This window comes from Pagrus major, chromosome 7 (assembly GCF_040436345.1).
Source record: "Pagrus major chromosome 7, Pma_NU_1.0".
Lineage (NCBI taxonomy): Eukaryota > Metazoa > Chordata > Actinopteri > Spariformes > Sparidae > Pagrus > Pagrus major.
The window spans coordinates 47,918-72,939 of NC_133221.1; the positions used below are offsets into that span (position 1 = coordinate 47,918).

Here is a 25,022-nt window from a genome sequence, read left to right on the forward strand (position 1 = left end):
TGATTCATATCTTTTAAGCTTAAGAGAAATTTGGTTAGGGTTTCGTTAGTACAAGTTAATCTTGTCGAATTTGATTAATTACCTCCAGATTATTCAAATAGATAAAACAACGGAGGTGGTGCCCCATTTACGAGTGCTTTATTGATCGCCAGTGATTAATAAATTACATTTATTATTAGTGTATCTCCTACAACATCCTCTCCAGCATTTGGGTTGTGATCCGGTCAGTCTGGACTTTTGCTTTGGTGTTATAAATATCTCCACAGTTGTGAGGCTGTGGTAGTGATTTGTGTATTAATTACATTTGTCCATTCCTCACAGGTAATAACAATTCCCAATTCTTTCTCCAATTTTACCTTTATGTAATTTGTTGAGTGGCCTCTTAGTTAAACGATGTACTTGTATAATTCACCAATGATTTTTCTAGACAATTTTGCATTATAAGCCCTAATAAACATTTGGGTGAGGCCTGATACATTTCATGTTGCTATGACTCCCAGGTACACACATATTGTGATATTTTCACCATTCCTGTCACATGAAAACACTTTTTCTCATGTACAAACAACTTAATGTGAATTGATGAAAAAATAAATTAAAACAATGCAGATAATAAATAAAGAATTTTAATGTCTATTTGTTTACTGTAAATATGTCCAGAATACATGTAGTAAACATAATTTTACACAATAACAGGATATACTTTATTTTCCATACTGATATTTCAAGTATGCACATCAGTTATAGCATCAGATACGTTGCAGTGCTTTCTTGGCAAATGGAAGAATATTCAAAGAATAGACAGCATAGTTATCTGGAAGAATCCCATCATGCAGTGCAGTATATTGCAGATAACTTTGGTATGGTGTCGACCAAAACAAAGCGTTAGTTCATTTACAAAAGCAGAGAAAACAGCATCTGGATCCATGTTCACTACTTACACATCTCCTCATATCCACAGACTGTGAGTTATTATTAACAATACAAAACTAGTCAACAAAGCCGAGACTAATAACTTCTGACATTGTGTTTCTTCTTTAAATTTAGATTTTCTCACATATTCATTGACATGTTTTGTCTTCAGTGACTGACTAGGTCTGTTCGGTTCTTCTTCTGTGAACAGAAATGTTGTGATCTTATGACGTTGATGGTTCTTTCAGATCGGGTTGTGTTTCCCGTGTTCATAAGAAGAGTCCAGATGAGCTCCTGTTGTATCGGAAGCAGAACCTTTCTGACAGGTCCGAGCTGATGAGTTGAGACAGGTTTGCTGGTGTTTTTTGGAGGTTCATGTTTTAGTGGATGGTGATGTAATAATATACTGATGTAATAATATAGGGTTAGGGTTTGAGGTAACTGTTAATATTCCCACTGCCAATATTTTCTGTTTCATGCCTTCACATGTTCTGAATGATGTAGCATGTGTGCTAACATGCTACACTGTTAGCTTCACGGCCTCTTGTCTTGATGCCAAACAGCAGTGATCTCACAATTTAACCACTTGAACGCCGAACATAACGTGAACACAATTTCCAGTGTTCTTATTTTTCTGGTTAAAGGACCGAGACTTCGTTACATCAACACCACGAGCCAAATGTGTATCTATAACTCAACATTAATAACCAGCTGTAGATGTTTCTGAGGGCTGAAGTTCGTTCTCTCTGACGACTAAATGAAAAAGTGTTTTCTGGCACCCTGAACTGAAAACTGTGGACATGTATTAGTGCCACATTAACTGCTGGTGATAACTTTCATGTTTAGTTTTGATCCATAAGATCTCAACAATTTGCTCCTGAAGGTTGACTGAATGTTCTGGATCAGTTCATGTTCCTGGAAACAAACATCAGATGATAACCGAACTTTAGTTTTAGATCTAAATGCTGTTTTCTGTGCAGTTGAACATCAGCTGAGGAACACAACAGCAGATTAAAAATGATCTGTACACATTATTACTGTAAACTACTGACCACATTAACAGCTGGTAGTTACATTCAACAGTCATTCATCATCAGAGCTGCACTCACATGGCTGATGTTTGACTCCTCGTCACATCACAGACACACAAACACTTCTTCTTCTCGTTTACTGCCTTTTACAGAAAACACCGCTTCCACTTTATGTTTCATCATTTTAATCAGTGGCTTTTATTAAAATGTTTCGATGCTGAGCAACAGCAAAATATCTTAACGTCAAACTTTCAATGACTAAATGAATAAAAACATTAAGACGACGCTGTGACTCTCTTGTTGATGTACGACTTTTAACACTTGTTCTCGTTAAACTGGAGTCAATTATTTGTAGAGATTCAGTTTTTCAGTCTGACGTTGGATTAATTTGTGGCTCATCAGCAGAATTCTTCAAAGACAAACAAACATGGAAGAGGTGACTTCTTTTAATGGACCCTGAATATTTCAAAAGTCCTCATGTGACATTTTTACAGCAATCAAACACATCATGAACACTGATCAATCATTATTGTCTGCTAATCAATACTTAAATATTTCTTCACAGCTAAAAAATAAAAATTCATATCAACAACATCAAACAGTTTAAAAATATCAACGCTTCTAACCTTGAAAAAAAACCACTTAAATATGTTTTTTTAAGAAATCAAACTCTGAAGGGACGAGAGACGGACCAACTGCAAGCTCTGCTTCCATCTTGTATGAGCTCCGCCCAGCCCGCCATCAGACCCAATCAAAATCCCCGCCATGACCACAAATAAGCCCCGCCCTAACCCACTCTCAGAGCCAATCCGAATGCTTCAAAACAGTGAACAATATTTAATCTATTTATTAATTCATGTATCTGTTGATTGAAGTTTTGTTCTGGTGAACTGGGCCTGTGTGATGATCAGGACTCATGATCAGGATCCTGAGTAGAAGAGCTCACTGACTTTGTGTCATTTAAACAATCATGTGTGCAGGTGGTGAAGATGTTGAGCTGACTGGAGAAGGAAGAGTTTGTGTGAAGCAGCATCACTGCAGCCGTTTACAAAAACACTATATGAAGTGAAATCACATCTGTCATGAGGAGGAACGATGGCTCGTTTTATTTCTACAATCATCTCTTCACCACTGTCACCTGACGCCAGCATGCTTGTACGCATGGCTCAAAGTTTACATCCAGGTGATCGCATTCTCCATCAGGTTCACGTCTGTTTCGGTGACACAACAGTTCTACATGAGGCCGCAGGACTCTGAGCAGGAGCAGGTTTATCCTTCCTCATGAGGCTGACAGTCGGCTGACACTCGGCTGTTAGCTCTGAAATAAAACCTTTAATGTAAAACTAGTCGATGTGAAGAGAAAATCTTTGTTTGTTTGTGAAACTCTTCGTCTCCTGGTTCCCAACAGATAAACAACTTATTGACCTCCAATAAAAATAAACACAATAAATTAATTGATAACTCCTGTTAAAATTCTCTGTGATAAATAGAATATAGAAAGAAAACAGCTCACAGCTGTTTGCTGCAGATTTACTGTATATGTATATATATTAACAATACTACTGTATCTTTTACAGTATTAGTATATATTAGCAGTATTACAGTATAGAGTCTGAGCGTACGGCACACACATGCAGAACAGCTGAAACACACTTTCAGAATAAAACAGTTTCTTTCTGTTTGAAAAAACATGGCTTCTCCTGCAGGCTGTTTATAATAAATAATACTGTATTGTAGATGAAGTACTGTACTGCAGTAATACTGTACTGTAGATGAAGTACTGTACTGCAGTAACACTGTACTGTAGATGAAGTACTGTACTGCAGTAATCCTGTACTGTAGATGAAATACTGTACTGCAGTAATCCTGCAGCAGCTCCATACAGATTATAAAGACCGTTAAACTCTGAAGAGCTGCAGGTTAAATAACACAACATTCTTCATCAACTCTCCTGTTACTTCAGTTTGACTTCAAAACAGGTGACAATCTACCTGTTTGTCTGCAGCACTTCCTGTTTGTCTGCAGCACTTCCTGTTTGAACTGATGATGAACCTCTCAGCTGTTTGTTGTTCTGCTTTTAAACAGAATTTAAACAGTCCAGGTGTTTCACCTGACAGCATCACTGATGTGACACATGCCTCAGGTGAACTAACAGTGTTGCTGTCACACAGGTGATACTTCACCATACCTAGGTGTTTCCATGGCAACAAAACTGCATCGCAGAATTCCAGTTTTTTTCCAGGATGCTTTAAAAACTTGATATTTATGTGAAAATGGAAGACAGATTCACTCCAACATCTGCTGTGTTAGTAACAACGTGCTGTTCACTGATTGGTCAGATGGCTGCTGTGATTCATTATTGCATTGTTAGTCTTCAGCTGATAAACAATCACGTCAGACTTCAGTTTGTTTTCTTCTTCTTGTGTTTCACTTCCTGTTCCTCAGCAGCAGTTTCTCCTCCACAGAAGAAAAAACCCACTTCCCTCCCTTTACTTTACCTTTCTTTGTCCTGAAGCAGTCTCCGCCTCCCTGATGATGTCAGATGAGTAGACCCCGCCTCCTTGATGATGTCAGATGAGTAGACTCCGCCTCATTGATGATGTCTGATGAGCAGACTCCGCCTCCCTGGTAATGTCAGAGGAGGAGTCCCCGCCTACAGACCCTGCTTCCACGATGATGTCAGAACAGCAGACTCTGCCTCCCAGTGATGTAGAAACAGCAGACTCCGCCTCCACAATGATGTCAAAACAGCAGACTCCGCCTCCACGATGATGTCAAAACAGCAGACTCCGCCTCCACGATGATGTCAAAACAGCAGACTCCGCCTCCACGATGATGTCAAAACAGCAGACTCCGCCTCCTGGACGGACTGTTTGCTGGACAGAAAAAATAAAATATAAACCAACAAATTGACCACAAGCTTCACTCAGTTCACTCAGTTTTTACTCAGAGCTTTCAGTCATATCACATGAGCTTCCTCCACAGCAGGAGGAGTTCATGGAGTTGTAGATGGTCAACAGCGAACTCATCAAAGCTTAGGAAGATTGTGGTGAGACAGTTCAGTTTCTGTTTGTCATTCCTAACCAAAACTCGATCAGTTACTTATTATTCTGTCGACTTCCTCTCAACATTTAAAGATAATAACTCTTAAAATCATTCAGTGATGAATTTGATCATGTGAGCCTCGTCAGCTGCCAGATGTTGTGTGGCGTTCAGGAGCTCCAGGGAAGAGCACACACATTTTGAGGGGGCGGGCATCAAGCACAAGAAAACTTTTTCGAAAAAGGACGGGTTCAGGTTACAGCCAACCATACCACGACCGCTGTTAGGTATCGGGATGACATCCACAGAGCGATTGTCAGAACCTACACTGGTGCAGTGGGTCCTGGGTTCCTCCTGGTGCAGGACAATGCCCGGCCTCATGTGTTCAGAGTGTGTAGGCAGTTCCTGGATGGTGAGGGCATTGATGCCATTGACCGGTCCTCTCGTTCCCCTGACATAAATCCACCTGAGCACCTCTGGGACGTTATTTATCGTGCATCCAACGGCTCACTGTGCTCTGATCCAGGTCTAGGAGGAGATTCCCCAGGACACCATCCTCCGACTCATCAGCAGGATGCCCAGACGTTGTCAGGAGTGCATACGGGCACGTGGGGGCCATACAGGCACATGGAGGCCATGCACACTACTGAGTCACATTATGAGTTCTATCAGACCATCATTACAATTATTCACTTTGATTTTCGGTGTGATTTTGAATCCAGCCCTCAGTGAGATGATGATTTTGGTTTCCACTGACCGTTGCTACGTCATTTAGTTCTCAACTACTTATACAAAATACATCAGTAAAGATTTTCAACTAGAATCATTCGTTCATCAACATCTGATGTGATTAAAGTGTTGCCTTCATTTTTTTGAGCAGTGTACTTTGAGGGTAACACACTACTATATCCCTCCTCTTCCTCAGACTTTCCTTTCTGTGCATTAAATCAGCACATGATCTAAATGAATACATGACATGTTTATTAATGGCTCTCTTAAATACAAATGAAAAGTCAAACAGGACCAAAATACCAGCAACAACATCATATTATCTATATTACGTATATCTATTTCTGGCAAGGTTCCTTTCTGGGTGAAAATGGTAATGATCGTTTAGCCTGCTTTCAGTTTAAACCATCAAGTAGTTGAACAGCTTAATTACTGTCGCGTAATTGTTGCTTCATTGCAAGAATTCAGAGGTAGTTTTGACAGCAAGTTTCTCCTCTACCACACCAGATTCATCACGTCATCTGTGGGACATCAAAAGTTCAGGAGCTTCTTTAGGAAGCTGTCAGAGAGGAGGGGACAGCTGTGAAGTTACAGCAGACCAGTTTTGCTGTGCACTAAACCCAAGAAGTGTTTGTACTTTAGCAGGAGCCTGGTGTGATGGTATTATTGAATGATTCATTCTTGATAACATGCGTAACAGTGTATCATTTTGAAAAGGTATTCGACTTCCTTGAAGGAGATAGATGAAGAACAGTCATCGTTTTCTCTGTAAGACATGTTTTTGGTGCAAGTCATAGTGTTTTAACAGCAGCATGGTACAAAAGTTACACAATGATATTCTTTACAAACGCAACCAGCAGAGCTGAGTTCACACAGAAATGCCCTGAAGCTCAGGTAAAGGGTTTAGAGTATGTGTCTATTTATTTTTGTTGAAACTAGTTTATCTGTCCCTCATTATATTCAGTAAAAAATAATAATAATAATAATAAACACCTCATACATCAGCCAAGAGGGCAAAAGAGGGCCGAGAGTCTGAGGTGAGTCCATTTGAGTCCAGGTTGTGATGGTTAAGGTCATGGGGTTGGACATACAAGTGATAGAGACCGGGTTAGCAAGCTAGGATAACATGTTCCGGACATTTCTTCATTAAAATAGCCCACTATGACTCGAATCGAGGAATAAAACAAACAAGAGAATCGAGGGGGTGGAAGGAAGGATCGAAGAAGCTGAGACCTGAATACAAGTGGCAGAGGAAGCCACAACAGAGCTGCTGAAACTTCAGATTCAGCGGAAAGCTCAACTGATGGACTTGGAGGGAGGAGGAGCTGAGGAGGACACCACGTCGATGCTGTCTTATGTTGAGCTCCGTGACTCTTTCGAGTCAAGAATTGAACGGACGCACCGTGTCTTGATGCTTCACCGAGGACCACTGTCACCAAACTGGCAAGTTACAGAATGAAAGAAGAAATATTAAGATTGGCCCGGCAGAAGCAAAGATTGCAACATCTTGGAAGAGTGATAAATCACAACCATGACTATGCACCTGGTGGCTTGAAAAAGCGGAGGGTGTTAAATGAGAGGAAAATCTGATTTCCTCTAATTAGCAGCCAGGCCACGAGGTTTCTACCAAGATCAAACAGTGCTTGATGGATTGGTGTCGATAAGAAGTGGGGGGTTAGGTTTATGTTTGCAGCCTCTGGGCTGTTGCTTTTTTTATATTGGATTAAATCAATACTTGTTCTGTTATTTTGATAAATTAATTGATCTCTAAATGCAAGCAGTTACAATTGTAACTTATAAAGTAAACGGTTTATTCAATCCAATAAAAAGAAGCAAGATATTATCCAAACTGAAGAGGAATAAAGTCCAAGTGGCTTTCTTGCAGGAAAAACACCTTACAGACATAGAACAAGCTAAACTGGCAAAAATGTGATTTAAGTACCAGTTTTCATCATCATCCTCAGCAGCTCACAGGACGGTGCGGAAATACTCATCTCTAACTACATTAATCTGAAGGTATTATTCTGGAAGAGAGAAACAGGGTAGATATGTTCTGATAAGAGGAGAATCGGGTGGATGTTTGGATTAATATTTGATTTGGTAATAGTGGAATCACAAGGTGTCCTGTTTGATCAGGGGACTTTAATATTAGATTAAATCCCAAGCTTGACTCCTCAAAAGCAGGTATAACTCAGCATAGGTTGATAAAAAAAGAAAATTAATTTATCAGTGAATGGCTGATTAGATGTCTGGAGAGAATTAAATCCATCACGGAGGGATTCACCAACTTTCATGCAGCAAACTCCAGGTCAGATTATTTATCTTGTATAAAGACCTACAGAGGGTTGATGACTGTGACATGTGGATCTGTCAGACCACAGCCCTCCTTTCTAAAAACTGAATCTTGATTTGGACCAAAGAAATACTTTGTGGAGATGAAATACTTACATCCTTCTGAAGGATCAAATCAAAGCAGATATCAAAGACCTGGAACAGAATGATACTGTGGGCTGCATGTACAGCAGTTCTATCGGGCCGGATAAAGGTTACAGAGCTCAGTTAAAGAGGTCCGGACAAAAAAGTTAATGAACCTACAATCTGCACTGAAACATGTAGAACGGCCTCACAACACCTACTACAGACAAAGAACCAAATACATGCATTACTAATATTATACGGCATAAATTAAAAGACATACATAGTCATATTGAAACATACTATAGGAGATTATATTATAATATAAAGTAAAAATGGAAGATTTCTTTAAAACATTGTGTCTACTGAACAAAATAACCAGATGGTTCCAGTAATATATGAGACAGAAGGTAGTTTGGCTGTAACTCTTCTCATCAAAACAAACAAGGCTCCAGGTCCAGACGGGTTTTCTTCAGAATGTTACAAAGTAATGAAAAACTCTTTGATTCCTGTTCTTCAGTCCACCTTCACCTGAAACCTTCAGGAGAGCAACACCCCCCCCTCCTGGACGGAGGCTGTAATTTCACTGGTTCCAACAGAAAACCTAACCTGAATGTGTTGAACCAGGACTATCAAATCTGACATAATACACAAATATATATTACATATATTATATATATATATATATATATATACATTCGCCAGCGACAAACTTAAGATAATTGAAAAAGATGGTAAAGTTGCACTAATGAGACCATCGTTAGTTTAATGTGAACATCGAGTTTCACTATTTATTTTTATTTTTATATATTTCTGTATTTTTATTTATTTTCTTATCCTTTTGCAGTAAAGGGATCTGATCATGATGAAGGTGACCCCAACACTTCAGTTGTTATATTTCTGTTATAAAATCTGGTTTACCACTTTATTAACTGCATATTTTTCACTTATACTTGTATTTATTGTAATGATGCTATATGTATCTTAACTTTCTGCTACAACTGTGACTTACTGAAGACATTTAAGTTGAAGACATTGAGTTATAACGAATAATAATATTGGTTGTTTGGACCTCGTGGCAACTAAATAAAAAGAGAATTTCAAAAAGAATCCACTGAAGTATATAAAGAAAAACATCTGTGTGTGTGTGTGTGTGCGTGTGCGTGCGTGCGTGTGTGTGTGTTACCTGGATCAGGTGTAACTGTTGGCTTCATTGTTTCTTTTTCCAGTTGAATCTCTGTCAGACTGAAAATGGACGTTGCTGAAACGATGAGAGTGACTTTGTGACATCATAGTACACAGTGACATCACTGATTACAAACAGGTCAAAGGTCATGTTTAAACTTACTGTCAGGAAGTGACATCACTCTGTTTCCAAGGTTACTAAAGTAAGGATGATTCATTGACACGTCTGCTGAGATCCTCTTCTTCCCCTCAAACTAAAGATTAAATAAAGTTTACAATAAAACTTTATTGTCCAGTTTCTGCTTTTTAACAATAAAAAAACAACATCAGGGAAATTATGATGTCATTCATTACTATTATGATTATTAATAATAATAGAGAACGTTAGAGTTCATCATGATTATTATTTTATTATACACATATTATTCTGAACTGGACAAAAACAGTGAGACGTTTACTGACCTGCAGGAACTTTGACAACAGCTCCACCCCCTCACTGCTGAGCCTGAACCACACACACAACCACAAACACAGTTACATCTCGTTTGTTATTTGATGATGAAGTAACATTAATGCAGAATTTGTACATCTTTTATTTTTTATATTTTTTATATTTATTATAGTCACTGTTTGTTTATTGTCTTCAATGTATGCACCTTATTCACCTAGACAAATTCCTTGTTGGTGTAAAATCCTCCTTGGCAATAAATTTGTTTCTGATTCTGAAGTAAACACAGCGTCACCGTAACGATTCTGTTGTGTACCTGTGTGTAGTACAGCTGTGTACCTGTGTGTAGTACAGCTGTGTACCTGAGTGTAGTACAGCTGTGTACCTGTGTGTAGTGCAGTTGTGTACTTGTGTGTAGTACAGCTGTGTACCTGTGTGTAGTACAGCTGTGTACCTGTGTGTAGTACAGCTGTGTACCTGTGTGTAGTACAGCTGTGTACCTGTGTGTAGTACAGCTGTGTACCTGTGCGTAGTACAGCTGTGTACCTATGTGTAGTACAGCTGTGTACCTGTGTGTAGTACAGCTGTGTACCTGTGTGTAGTGCAGTTGTGTACCTGGGGGTGTGGTTACTCAGTTTCTCGGCTCTGTACTGAGGGTAGTTGTACGTCACAAACTCTTCATTAGAACTGATCCCAGGCCAGCTCTGCTCTGTGGGAGTTCCTGCTCACAAGACACATCAAATAAACACAAATCAAATCAGATGCATTAAGTGCACAGAAAATACACAATGTCCTAAACATAACAATAAATGAAGCTGATCTCAGTGATGATCAGAAGCTGATTGGTTCTCACCCAGCAGTTTAAAGATGAAGTGAAGCTCCTCCTCCACTGTGGAACCAGGAAACAGAGGTCGACCAGTCACCATCTCATAGAAGATACAACCAACACCCCTACAGACAGACAGGTGGAGAGACAGACAGACAGGTGGAGAGACAGACAGACAGGTGGAGAGACAGACAGACAGGTGGAGAGACAGATGGACAGGTGGAGAGACAGACAGACAGGTGGAGAGACAGACAGACAGGTGGAGAGACAGATGGACAGGTGGAGAGACAGATGGACAGGTGGAGAGACAGACAGACAGGTGGAGAGACAGATGGACAGGTGGAGAGACAGACAGACAGGTGGAGAGACAGACAGACAGGTGGAGAGACAGATGGACAGGTGGAGAGACAGACAGACAGGTGGAGAGACAGATGGACAGGTGGAGAGACAGACAGACTCTGAATTACTCGGTCTGTTCTTCATCAAATATCTAATATTCAGTTCAGGTTCACCACAGAGGAAGAATATCTGCTGTAAAGGCGACACAGTCAACTTTTAAAAGTAGTAGTACTACTACAGTACTACTACAGTACTACTACAGTAATACTACAGAAATACTACAGAATAGTACAGTAATACTACAGAATGCTACAGTAATACTACACAATGCTCCAGTAATACTACAGTAATACTACAGTAATACTACAGTGCTACTACAGTAATATTACAGAAATACTACAGAAACACTACATAATGCTACAGTACTACTACAGTAACACTACAGAAATACTACAAAATGCTACAGTACTACTACAGAATGCTACAGTAATACTACAGTATTACTACAGAATACTACAGAATGCTACAGTAATACTACAGTAATACTACAATAATACTACAGTAATACTACAGAATACTACAGTAATACTACAGAAATACTATAGAATGCTACAGTAATACTACAGAATACTACAGAAATACTGCAGAATGCTACAGTAATACTACAGTAATACTACGGAATGCTACAATAATACTACAATAATACTACAGTAATACTACAGAATACTACAGTAATACTACAGAAATACTATAGAATGCTACAGTAATACTACAGAATTCTACAGAAATACTACAGTAATACTACATTATACTACAGAATACTACAGTAATACTACAGAATACTACAGAAATACTACAGTTATACTATGTTATACTACAGAATACTACAGAAATACTACATAATACTACAGAAATACTACAGAATACTACAGTAATACTACAGAATACTACAGAAATACTACAGTAATTCTACAGTAATACTACATAATACCACAGTAATACTACAGTAATACTACAGAAATACTATAGAATGCTACAGTAATACTACAGAATACTACAGAAATACTGCAGAATGCTACAGTAATACTACAGTAATACTACGGAATGCTACAATAATACTACAATAATACTACAGTAATACTACAGAATACTACAGTAATACTACAGAAATACTATAGAATGCTACAGTAATACTACAGAATTCTACAGAAATACTACAGTAATTATACTACAGAATACTACAGTAATACTACAGAATACTACAGAAATACTACAGTTATACTATGTTATACTACAGAATACTACAGAAATACTACATAATACTACAGAAATACTACAGAATACTACAGTAATACTACAGAATACTACAGAAATACTACAGTAATTCTACAGTAATACTACATAATACCACAGTAATACTACAGTGATACTACAGTACTGACCACATGTCGATGTGAGTGGAGTAGTCAGTGCTGCCCAGCAGGATGTCAGGTGGTCGATACCACAGCGTCACCACCTCGTTAGAGTACGTCTTGGTCGGGATCGACTTGGCTCGAGCCAAACCTGAAACACACACACAAACACACACACACACACACACACACACACACAAACACACACACACACACACACACACACACACACACACACACCACCTGAGTAACATCATTACACTACATTACATTACATTACATTACATTTCACTACACTACTTAACTTTAAAGTACATTACTCATCCTCAAGTAGTTTTCACCAAAAGCTGAAACTGTCTTCAACAAGTGAACTGTGACTACATGTTTTTCACCCAGTGGTACAAGATGTGTAGTGACTCTGCTGTTCTAGTGGCAGAGGTCTGGGGACTGGTGACAGAGGTCTGGGGACTGGTGGCAGAGGTCTGGGGACTGGTGGCAGAGGTCTGGGGACTGGTGACAGAGGTCTGGGGACTGGTGACAGAGGTCTGGGGACTGGTGACAGAGGTCTGGGGACTGGCCATGTTAACACGTGTCTGTTGAAACCAGCAGGAAACAGAAAGTGCATTCACCAAAGTCAGCCAGTTTGAGCTCTCCTCGCTCATTGATCAGCAGGTTCTGCGGTTTCAAGTCTCGGTGGAGAACTTTTCTCCGATGACAGTATGACAAACCTCGCAGCAACTGGAAAAGAAAGAGCTGGGGAGAGAGAAACCAGTAGAGTCACTTCAGACAAACGACTAAGAAACTGGACAAACACAGATAGAAAAAATGGAAATGAAGGAAGTCCAGCTGAACCAAAATCAAATCTCGTCCTCAACACAAATAATAAAGTTTGATGGGTTGTTTCCCTTCAGTCGTCTCCTCAGGCAGAGCTTCCTGCGAAACTCCAACCATGTTTTTAGTCTATCACACCTGCAGTGATTAGCTCCGACTCTGGCAGGCTGAACATCATTTTTTTTGGGATTCATTGATTTTATTTTAAATTTTTCAGCGAACAGCAACAGGTGAGCAACAGGTGAGCAGCAGCTGTCAGACAGTAACAGATACATGAACATTTTTCTCACTTTGACGTTGTGAACATGGATGACGTTTCCACAGTCGTCAAGATACTGTTTCAGATCTTTGTCCTGAAACACACAAAAAATATTTTTAGAGGATCAATACACCAAATAATATGTACTGTGTTTGTATGTGTGTGTGTGTGTGTGTGTGTCTCACCAGATACTCAAATACCAGTGTGAGGGATTTCTGCGTGTGAATGATGTCATGAAGCGTGACGATGTTGGCATGTTTAAGGTCCTTCAAAAGTGACACTGAGAGAGGAAACACACATTAATAATCTCTCTCTCTCTCTCACACACACACACACACACACACTACTTTACAAACACACAATGATACTGTAGATACTGTAGTAGTACCCTAACCCTAACCCCCTAGTAGTACTACAGTATCAGTAGTACTACAGTATCAGTAGTACTAGCTCTAGTAGTACTACAGTATCAGTAGTACTACAGTAGAATACTGATACTGTAGTGCTACTAGAACTAGTACTACTGATACTGTAGTACTACTGATACTGTAGTACTACTAGAGCTAGTACTACTGATACTAGTGATAGTACTGATAGCAGTTATGATTTGAGCTCCTGAAAACATCTCAGACTTTAAATATCATCTGTGAATATATTATTAGATGCAAACAACAAGCTAACTGTTAGCTTGCTAGCTGTGTTTCAACAGGATGTTTTCCTGACATCCTGCAGTGTCTGAGTCTGCACCTTCTCTGATGGCCGTACACGGAGCTCCTTCTTCATGTTCCAGTCGGATCTCCTTCAGAGCCACAAGGTTATCAGTCAACTTACTGCGACCTTTATACACTGTAGCATAGGTCCCCTACATACAGACAGGGAGACAGACAGGTGGAAAGGGAGACAGGTGAGACAGACAGGTGAAGAGGGAGACAGGTGAGACAGACAGGTGGAGAGGGAGACAGGTGAGACAGACAGGTGGAGAGGGAGACAGGTGAGAGAGATATCCATTATCAGAATCTTATCCAGTTCTGGGTCCTGCTGGTCCAGGACCACAGCTGTGGACCAGGATAGTGATGTCACACCTCACTATCAGTCCCTAGATAGTGAGGTGTGACATCATCAGGCATGTCCTCACCTCTCCCAATTTGTCCAGTTTGATGTATGTCTCCAGTTTCCCGAAACCAATCTCTGACTGCAGACAGACAGACAGACAGACAGACAGAGAGAAGAGGGTTAATATGTATCACAACAAACCTATGAAGCTCCTAAATAACAGATTACAATAGAAAACACATGTACCAGAGACACTCTGCGCAGCCGCCTGCTGATTGGCTGCTCAAATAGAGCTGGACCAATAAGATTAAACTTCTCCAGGTAACCATCTGGAAGACGAATGTCCGCCGGTAATGAGAGACGTTTGTTAATGTCCTGAAACACAACAGAGAGAGACAGACAGGAAACACACACACACACACACACACACACACACACACACACAATAATAAAATAGAATATAATACTATGTGATTGTTTTAATTGTTGTTTCCTTTTAATAATTGCATTGAAAACGACTTTCTCTATACTTCGACTGTACAAATGTTCACAGCTGTGCAGAAGATTTAGCAATAATATTAATAATAACAGTAATAACCATCATCATCATCATCATCTACTTTGGTAAAGACAAACATTAAGATGAATTAACTGAAATCTGCACCGTGAAGAGAAACTGAAACGTTTGTTTCTTCATGTAAAATATATTTGAGGCTTCAAATGTAATGAAGCTTTTTCCTCTCTGGGTTCTTTGGAGCGGGTGACGCTGAGGACGAGGCGAGTATGGAATTCTCCACAGAACAAACTCAACACAACAGAAGTGATTTCATCTGAATCTTCCAACTGGCACAAATCCAACGAACAAACTTCTGAAAGAACAAATCATTTCTCTCCATCTGGACCTCATTGGTTCTAATGCAACATTAGCTCCACATGGTGAGGAAGACATCAGGTTGAACAGCAGCTGAACATCAGATGAACATCAGGTGAACATCAGATGAACATCAGATGAACATCAGATGAACATCAGATGAACATCAGGTGAACATCAGATGAACATCAGATGAACATCAGATGAACATCAGATGAACATCAGATGAACATCAGATGAACATCAGATGAACATCAGGTGAACATCAGATGAACATCAGGTGAACATCAGATGAACATCAGGTGAACATCAGATGAACAGCACCAGGTGTTCTGCAGTGGTAAATGCTGCTCACACCTGCTGTGCTGTGAAAACATGTTAAAGCTGCTGAGAGAGTTTAAAGAACCGAGATGAGACAAAACAACAAGTTTCAAATAAACAGAGAGTTGTTAAGAGGACAGACAACACCTGAAACACCTGGAACACCTGGAAGACCTGAAACACCTGAAACACCTGAAACACCTGGAAGACCTGAAACACCTGGCACACCTGGAACACCTGGAAGACCTGAAACACCTGGAAGACCTGAAACACCTGAGACATCTGAACCACCTGGGTCATCTGAAACACCTGAAACACCTGAGACACCTGGAAGACCTGGGAGACCTGCAAGATCGAGTCTGATCTGCTTTACTTAGTTAAATAAACTGCTGATGTAAGTTACTGTTAAACCGAAGTAAGTGTGTGTGTGTGTGTGTGTGTGTACCTCAGTAGAGATCTTCTTGTTCCTCAGTCTCACTCTGACTGGACTCTGAACACCATCTGAAGAAGAAGCTGGATCACTTTCACCATCTGAACTCATCTTCACATCCTCGTGGACAATCTCTGAAAACACAAACACACATATGACAGCAGGTAGTGTAGTATTTGTACGTGTATTTGCAGTATTAGTACCCAGTCGTGCGGTGTGGTTCAGGTAGTGTAGTATTTGTACGTGTATTTGCAGTATTAGTACCCAGTCGTGCGGTGTGGTTCAGGTAGTGTAGTATTTGTACATGTATTTGCAGTATTAGTACCCAGTCGTGCGGTGTGGTTCAGGTAGTGTAGTATTTGTACATGTATTTGCAGTATTAGTACCCAGTCGTGCGGTGTGGTTCAGGTAGGAGCTCAGGCTGCGTCCGAGGCCTCGAGGTTTCCTCAGCGAGCTGCTGTACGACTGAAGCAGAGACTGAACTGAAGACGAAGAACCTCGAACCTTCAAACTTCCAGAAGAACCACGAAGAGACACCACCTCTGATTGGAGGATGACAGAGGTGTGAGGGAGAGACGAGACGAGATGAGGGGGAGGAGGTTCCACATGTTAATCAGCTGAACACTACACCTGTATGAATCATCACCTGATATCAGCTGACAGCTCACTGTGTCACAGGTAGATGTGACACCTGCACCTGAAGCAAATTCTTGGTTAGTGATGTTACTTCTGGGTTAACTCAGGTTTTCAGTGTTATGAAGCTGGTTAACTTCTCACCAGGGGACATCGCCATGGTAACTGATGGTGCACACCTGACCTCCGGAGCAGGTCATCTTCCAGATAACAGCTATAAAACCACCACCCTCTGACCAATCAATTCAGAATCAGAATTCCTTTATTTGTCCCGCAAATGGGGAAATTTCTTTGTGGGACAAATAAAGGAATTCTCTGGGAAACGACATCATCAGCTTGGTGTGCAGCTCTTTGATCGTCTATATGAGAGCTGAAGACGAGCTCACCTGTGGCAGCTTCTTCAGTCATATGTTGTCAGTGTGACAGGTGACTGTTCAGTCTGCAGTGTGTTTAACTTATATTACAGTTTATATCTTCTGCCCTGCCCTCACCACAGGTGATTGTTAGGTGTGTGTGTCTTACCTGAGTCACTGTGTGATGTCACTTCCTGGTTGATTGTGTCACTCAGAGTCCTGTCCCCTCCCCCAGCCCCTCCCCTCCCCAAAGTGAGTGACAGCTGCCGTTTGATCTTCCTCATCCTCTCCATTAGGGGGGGACGGGGGGGCAGAGGGGGGTGTGATGCTGAGGGGGGCAGAGCAGCCAGCCTGGAGACCCCACCTGGACAGGTAAACAGGAACCCATCACCATCATCATCATCATCACCATCACCACCATCATCATCATCATCACCATCATCCCCATCACCATCACCATCACCATCATCCCCATCATCATCACCATCATCACCACCATCATCATCACCATCATCATCATCATCACCATCACCACCATCATCATCATCATCACCATCATCCCCATCATCATCATCACCATCACCATCATCACCACCATCATCATCACCACCATCATCATCATCATCACCATCATCACCATCATCATCACCATCATCACCACCATCATCATCACCATCATCATCATCATCACCATCACCACCATCATCATCATCATCACCATCATCCCCATCATCATCATCACCATCACCATCATCACCACCATCACCATCACCACCATCATCATCATCATCACCATCACCATCATCACCATCACCATCATGACCACCATCATCATCACCATCATCACCCTAACCCTAACCCTGATCAGACTCTGCATACTGTCATGTGACTAAATCTACCTTTCAAAATAAAAGCTTGAATTAAACACAAGGTAATGAGCTACTCTTAAATGCCAATGGGCGGAGAAAAGCAATACAAATACAGGCAAAGCTCACATAGAACATGACACTCCCCGCCTGGTATTATACAAATACCACTATCAGAATAACTCGAACATGTCTTAACAGAGAAACTAAAGTCACTCCGTGTCTTCTGCACTCTTGAGAAGAATCTTAGCTGACCCAGATCTCGTGACCTTGAGTTCAATCTTCCTGACCTTTCCATCTTGGTCTGGGAATGTTTTTGTGACTAGAGCCATCGGCCACTCATTCCTCTTCACCTGGCTATCCTTAAGAAGAACCAAGTCACCTTTCTTCAGATTAGGACGCACGTCCTGCCACTTACTACGACTTTGAAGTGTTGGTAAGTATTCGCGTCTCCATCTGTTCCAAAAAGTATTGGCCAGATGTTGGACCTGCCTCCACTGCTGGCGGTGGAGATCTTTGCTGTCAAAGGTTCCCAGAGGAGGAGGGTAAGTACACACCTTCTGTGTCAGGAGTGAAGCAGGGGTCAAAAGAAAAGGCGAATCTGGGTCTGAAGAGATAGGCACAAGCGGCCTGGCATTAATGATCGCCGTGACCTCTGCCATTAAAGTTGACAACACCTCATGAGTGAGGCGTGAAGGGCTGGTTTGCATGAGCATGGAGTTCAATATCCGTCTGGAGATGCCAATCATCCGCTCCCAAACTCCCCCCATGTGGGAGGAATGGGGAGGATGAAAACCCAGGTGCAGCCTTCTTCACTCAAGTACTTCCTAACATTGGGCTATTCAGGATCCGTGAGGAGTACGTGCAATTCCTTGCAGGCACCTGTAAAGTTGGTTCCGCAGTCGGAACGGATTTGCTTAGCGGGTCCCCGCAGAGCAAAGAAGCAACGCAAGGCGTTAATGAAACTTGAGGTGTCCATTGCCTCTATCAACTCTATGTACACGGCGCGCGTGCTCATGCACGTGAAAAGTACAGCCCACCTTTTGCTGTTAACTTGACCTCCTCGGGTGCGTCTTGAGGTAATAATCCAAGGGCCGAACACGTCAAGTCCCACGTAGGTGAAAGGTGACTCTGTACTCAGGCGATCGGGGGGCAGATCTGCCATCTTCTGCTCAGCAGCTCTCCCACGAAGCTTGTTACATATGATGCATTTGTGAAGGATACCGTTGATACATTTCCTGGCCCCAACAATCCAGAACCCTGCAGAGCGGACAGATCCTTCAGTAAAAACACGACCTTGGTGTCTGACCTTTTCGTGGTAATGCCTCACGAGCAGCGTTTCGATATGGTTGCGGCCTGGGATGACAAGAGGCAGCTTTTCTCCTGTGTCGAGCGCCGACTGGTTGAGCCTACCTCCTATTCTAAGAAGGCCATCTTCGTCCACATAGGGATTCAGCTTTCTCAGAGGGCTGTCTTTCGAGATGTTCTTCCCAGCAGCCAGACAAGAGAACTCTTTACTGTAGGTCTCTCTATGTACACACTTTATGATGAGAGTTTCTGCTTTGAGCAGCTCTTCTGCTGTGCGAGGCCTTTTGCATCGATGCCAGCCATTACAATCCTCATGCTTGGCCATAGCGGTACACCCTTGAGACTGAGTGATGTGCGTCAGGAATGCTATGGCTCGCACCAAAGATGTCCAAGATGAGAACCACTCAAAACGCTGACATCCCAGGTTATCTGGAGGAACAGAGAGCGTGGTAGTATGAGAACGCACCTCAGTGTCAAGATCTGGAGTGACAAGGTCGTATGACTCCTCTTCTGAAGTGGACACTCCTTCCGGTAGGGACAAGAAAGGGGGCCCAGTGAGCCAAGTCGTGTTAGGAAGCTCAGCTGCAGATACAGATCGAGTGGCGTGATCTGCTGGATTTTGCGTGGTGCAGACATAGTGCCACTGCTCAGGTTTGGTGGACTTCCTGATTCGCTGTACTCTGTTGGAAACATACACATAAAAACGTCTAGTCTGGTTATATATGTATTCTAAGACAACCTTGCTGTCTGTGTAGAATTGCAAGGAATCTACACTGATGTCTAACTCACTCTCCACTAACTCTGCCATTTCTATCGCTAATACAGCTACACCCAGCTCCAGCCTCGGGACAGTGTGGGCAGCTGCGGGAGCTAGTTTCGCTTTCCCTAGGACAAAGCCTATGTGACACTTTCCATCACTGTCGACCACCTTCAGGTAAGCCACAGCAGCGATAGCTTTCACCGAGGCGTCAGAGAAGATGTGGAGTTCCTTCCTGCGGGCTGTGGTAAGGGTAGTAGGAGTGTAAGCTCTCGGAATCCTGAAGTCACTCAGACTTTGCAAGGAGTTTTTCCACATTCTCCATTCAGCTTCCTTTTCGTCTGGAAGAGGACTGTCCCAGTCAAGGATCTCGCCGCTGGTAAGTTCACGCAGTATGAACTTCCCCTGAATGACGACCGGTGCAACGAGTCCAAGAGGGTCAAAAAGACTGTTCACAGTGGCTAGAACACCTCTACGGGTGAAAGGTTTCTCTGTAGCAGCCATTCTGAAAGTAAAGAGGTCATGTTTGAGATCCCAGCTAAGCCCTAAGCTACGTTGGATGAGATCTGAGCTGTCATCGAAATCCAGATTCTGAAGACCCTTCGCATGGTCTTCTGGAAGGAAGGCCTCCAAGACTTAAGGGTCGTTTGACGCTATCTTATGGAGCCACAAGTTCGAGGCAGAAAGCATCTCTTGTGTTCTTTTGAGCAGGTCGATGGCCTTGGCCGCTGATGAAAGGGACTTGAGGCCGTCATCGACATAGAAGTCTCGCTCTACAAAGTGTTTGGCATCCGTGCCGTATTCACTTGCTCCATGTTGTGCCGCATGACGAAGACCATAGATGGCTACCACTGGTGACGGGCTGTTGCCGAATACATGGACTTTCATCCTGTACTCGACAATTTCATTGCTGGGGTTGTTGTCCTTGAACCAAAAGAACCGAAGAAAGTCTCGATGGTCTTCCCTGACGATAAAGCTGTGAAACATTTGCTCAATGTCTGCTATCACAGCCACTGGCTCTCTTCGGAAACGCATCAAGACTCCGAGTAAGCTACTGTTCAAATCCGGGCCAGTAAGTAGCACGTCAACGAGACGCCACTGTACTGGGCACTGGAATCAAAGACAACTCTGATTTGAGTGTAGCGTTGAGCTTGCACAGTACCTTGCTTTCCTTGAAGCTGTAGTGCCTGCTGTGATGACGCTTTTTTACTATTCTGTCCTCAGTGTGTGTCTTTACACAAATTGACAGATAGCGAACAAGCTCCAAGAGAAACTCAGAGGCGGGAATAAAGTTGAATGGCCTTTACTGAGGTCTTCGTTCTCTTGAAACAATTTTTTGTAAAACTGAAATGATACAAAGAAATAATTACCAATTACTGTATTGTCACTAAAATAACATAATATATTCACAGAAATGATAATGCAAATAGCTGTAGTTGCAGTCTACTGTTAATTTAGCATTAGCACAATTTACATGTAAAGAAAGTAAACATTTATGCAATATTTTAAAATGCACTACAGGAATCTGTGTAAGAACAGAATTAACTGAAATGTGAACACAACCCACAAGCGATAATTTCCTAGGCACAAACAGCGGGAGGAAAAGAGATGATAGCTGGAGCTGCAAGCAGACCGCATGGCATGTAGAAGCTATGCTTTTCCTGATCAGACTCTGCACACTGTCATGTGACTAAATCTACCTTTCAAAATAAAAGCTTGAATTAAACACAAGGTAATGAGCTACTCTTAAATGCCAATGGGCGGAGAAAAGCAATACAAATACAGGCAAAGCTCACATAGAACATGACAATCACCATCACCATCATCACCACCATCATCATCATCACGATCATCACTATCGCCATCACCATCATCACTATCGCCATCACCATCATCACTATCACAATCACCATCATCACCACCATCATCATCACCACCATCATCACCATCACCATCATCACCATCATCACCACCATCATCATCATCACGATCATCACTATCGCCATCACCATCATCACTATCGCCATCACCATCATCACCACCATCATCATCATCACCATCATCATCAGGTTATCTACCTGACAGCTAACATGCTAACTCCTGACTGACAGCTAACATACTGACACCTGACTGACAGCTAACATGCTAACACCTGACTGACAGCTAACATACTGAAACCTGACTGACAGCTAACATGCTAACACCTGACTGACAGCTAACATACTGAAACCTGACTGACAGCTAACATACTGACACCTGACTGACAGCTAACATGCTGAAACCTGACTGACAGCTAACATGCTGACACCTGACTGACAGCTAACATGCTAACACCTGACTGACAGCTAACATACTGAAACCTGACTGACAGCTAACATGCTAACACCTGACTGACAGCTAACATACTGAAACCTGACTGACAGCTAACATGCTAACACCTGACTGACAGCTAACATGCTGACACCTGACTGACAGCTAACATGCTAACACCTGACTGACAGCTAACATACTGAAACCTGACTGACAGCTAACATGCTGACACCTGACTGACAGCTAACATGCTAACACCTGACTGACAGCTAACATACTGAAACCTGACTGACAGATAACATGCTAACACCTGACTGACAGATAGGTTATCTACCTGACAGCTAACGTACTGACACTTGACTGACAGCTCACATGCTAACTCCTGACTGACAGCTAACATAGTGACAACTGACTGACAGCTAACATACTGACACCTGACTGACACCTAACATGCTAACACCTGACTGACAGCTAACATACCGACACCTGACTGACAGCTAACATACTGACACCTGACTGACAGCTAACATACTGACACCTGACTGACACCTAACATGCTAACACCTGACTGACAGCTAACATACCGACACCTGACTGACAGACAGGTTATCTGACAGCTAACATGCTAACTCCTGACTGACAGCTAACATATCGACACCTGACTGACAGACAGGTTATCTGACAGCTAACATGCTAACTCCTGACTGACAGACAGGTTATCTGACAGCTAACATACTGACACCTGACTGACACCTAACATGCTAACACCTGACTGACAGCTAACATACCGACACCTGACTGACAGACAGGTTATCTGACAGCTAACATGCTAACACCTGACTGACAGCTAACATATCGACACCTGACTGACAGACAGGTTATCTGACAGCTAACATGCTAACACCTGACTGACAGCTAACATATCGACACCTGACTGACAGACAGGTTATCTGACAGCTAACATGCTAACTCCTGACTGACAGACAGGTTATCTGACAGCTAACATACTGACACCTGACTGACACCTAACATGCCGACACCTGACTGACAGACAGGTTATCTGACAGCTAACATGCTAACTCCTGACTGACAGACAGGTTATCTGACAGCTAACATACTGACACCTGACTGACACCTAACATGCCGACACCTGACTGACAGACAGGTTATCTGACAGCTAACATGCTAACTCCTGACTGACAGACAGGTTATCTGACAGCTAACATGCTAACACCTGACTGACAGCTAACATACCGACACCTGACTGACAGACAGGTTATCTGACAGCTAACATACTGACACCTGACTGACACCTAACATGCCGACACCTGACTGACAGACAGGTTATCTGACAGCTAACATGCTAACTCCTGACTGACAGCTAACATACCGACACCTGACTGACAGCTAACATACTGACACCTGACTGACAGACAGGTTATCTGACAGCTAACATGCTAACTCCTGACTGACAGACAGGTTATCTGACAGCTAACATGCTAACTCCTGACTGACAGCTAACATACCGACACCTGACTGACAGTTGTATTACATCACTGCCTGATGTTTTTGTGTTTAGCAGCTAGCAGCTAGTGTTTGCCTGTAGTCTTGTCCTATAGCCTTGATACCATATATGTTCTGTGTGTTTTCTCTCTGCATGTTCCTTCATTACTGTGTGAGGACGGGACCCGTCTATTTCCTGCAGTGTGTGATAAACAGCAGCGGAGGCGGAGCGGGTTTCTCTCTGCAGCAGCTGCTCCGTCAACAGCTCCGTCATTTTGTCATAAAACGGTTTCTCGTTTTCACATCAAGCTCGGCGGTGTGTGTTACTCACCGGGAGGGTTTGTCCCGGCCTGTCCCGGGTTATCTTTGGCTCGGTTCAGTGTGACAGAGTCTCGGGTCTTTCTGGCTCCCAGTAATCTGCAGCCATGTTGCTGCTCCGCTCAGCTCGGCTCCTCCGCTGCGTCCTGACGGAGACGCTCACCGTGCAGATACTGACGTCACACCGCCCCCGGCACGTTTTCCCGCCCGCTCCGAAATAAAACACGCCCACAATGTCGTCCAGGTGATGTGTGAAAAACATCGCCTCGTGGTGGCCGTGCGTGCTCAGTGATCATTGGTCAGACTATCAGCCTCCATGTTGATCTCTACTACACACCTGTGACATGACTGCATCACAGAGTTCTGGTGTCATCACATCCACAAAGTCTGCTCACACACAGGCTGTGTCCAAATTCAGGGGCTGCAGCCCTCGAAGGGCGCATTTGAAGGCCAATTACGTCACAACGCTGCGCGAAGGCTGTCCAAATTCAAAGGCTCCTTCAAATGCAGCCCACAAATACAGCCTGCCCTTCCCTCTTTCTGGAGGACGCACCGCTGCTAGGGTTAGGGTTAGCCCAACAGACATGTTACAGACACATCACAGACATGTTACAGACACATCACAGACATGTTACAGACATGTTACAGACATGTTACATACACATCACAGACATGTTACAGACATGTTACATACACATCACAGACATGTTACAGGCATGTTACATACACATCACAGACATGTTACATACACATCACAGACATGTTACAGGCATGTTACATACACATCACAGACATGTTACATACATGTTACATACACATCACAGACATGTTACAGACATGTTACAGACATGTTACAGACATGTTACATAC

General features: G+C 42.4%; 1 protein-coding gene across 6 annotated transcripts; it reads right to left on the reverse strand.

Moving 5' to 3' along the window:
- Window positions 1-610: 610 nt before the first annotated feature.
- Window positions 611-24,318, reverse strand: cdk16 (cyclin dependent kinase 16). Of its 6 annotated transcripts, XR_012179492.1 has the most exons (19): window positions 24,166-24,259; window positions 17,260-17,454; window positions 16,751-16,801; window positions 16,491-16,646; window positions 16,120-16,238; window positions 14,729-14,857; window positions 14,565-14,621; window positions 14,177-14,291; window positions 13,615-13,709; window positions 13,461-13,523; window positions 12,969-13,092; window positions 12,370-12,490; window positions 10,616-10,713; window positions 10,378-10,483; window positions 9,777-9,819; window positions 9,478-9,568; window positions 9,316-9,390; window positions 4,442-4,819; window positions 611-3,261 (listed from the first exon to the last, which is right to left on the reverse strand). XR_012179492.1 is itself a non-coding variant. In XM_073469928.1 (18 exons), exons 2-18 carry the CDS (start codon window positions 17,381-17,383, stop codon window positions 4,782-4,784), a joined length of 1,605 nt encoding a protein of 534 aa, XP_073326029.1. In that variant the 5' UTR covers window positions 17,384-17,454; window positions 24,166-24,259; the 3' UTR covers window positions 611-4,781. The 6 variants fall into 6 exon arrangements, 5 of the variants coding, with proteins under 5 accessions (XP_073326029.1, XP_073326031.1, XP_073326033.1 ...); XM_073469928.1 differs by having other exon boundaries at window positions 611-4,819; XM_073469929.1 differs by lacking the exons at window positions 611-3,261; window positions 4,442-4,819 and adding an exon at window positions 4,869-7,154.
- Window positions 24,319-25,022: the final 704 nt, after the last annotated feature.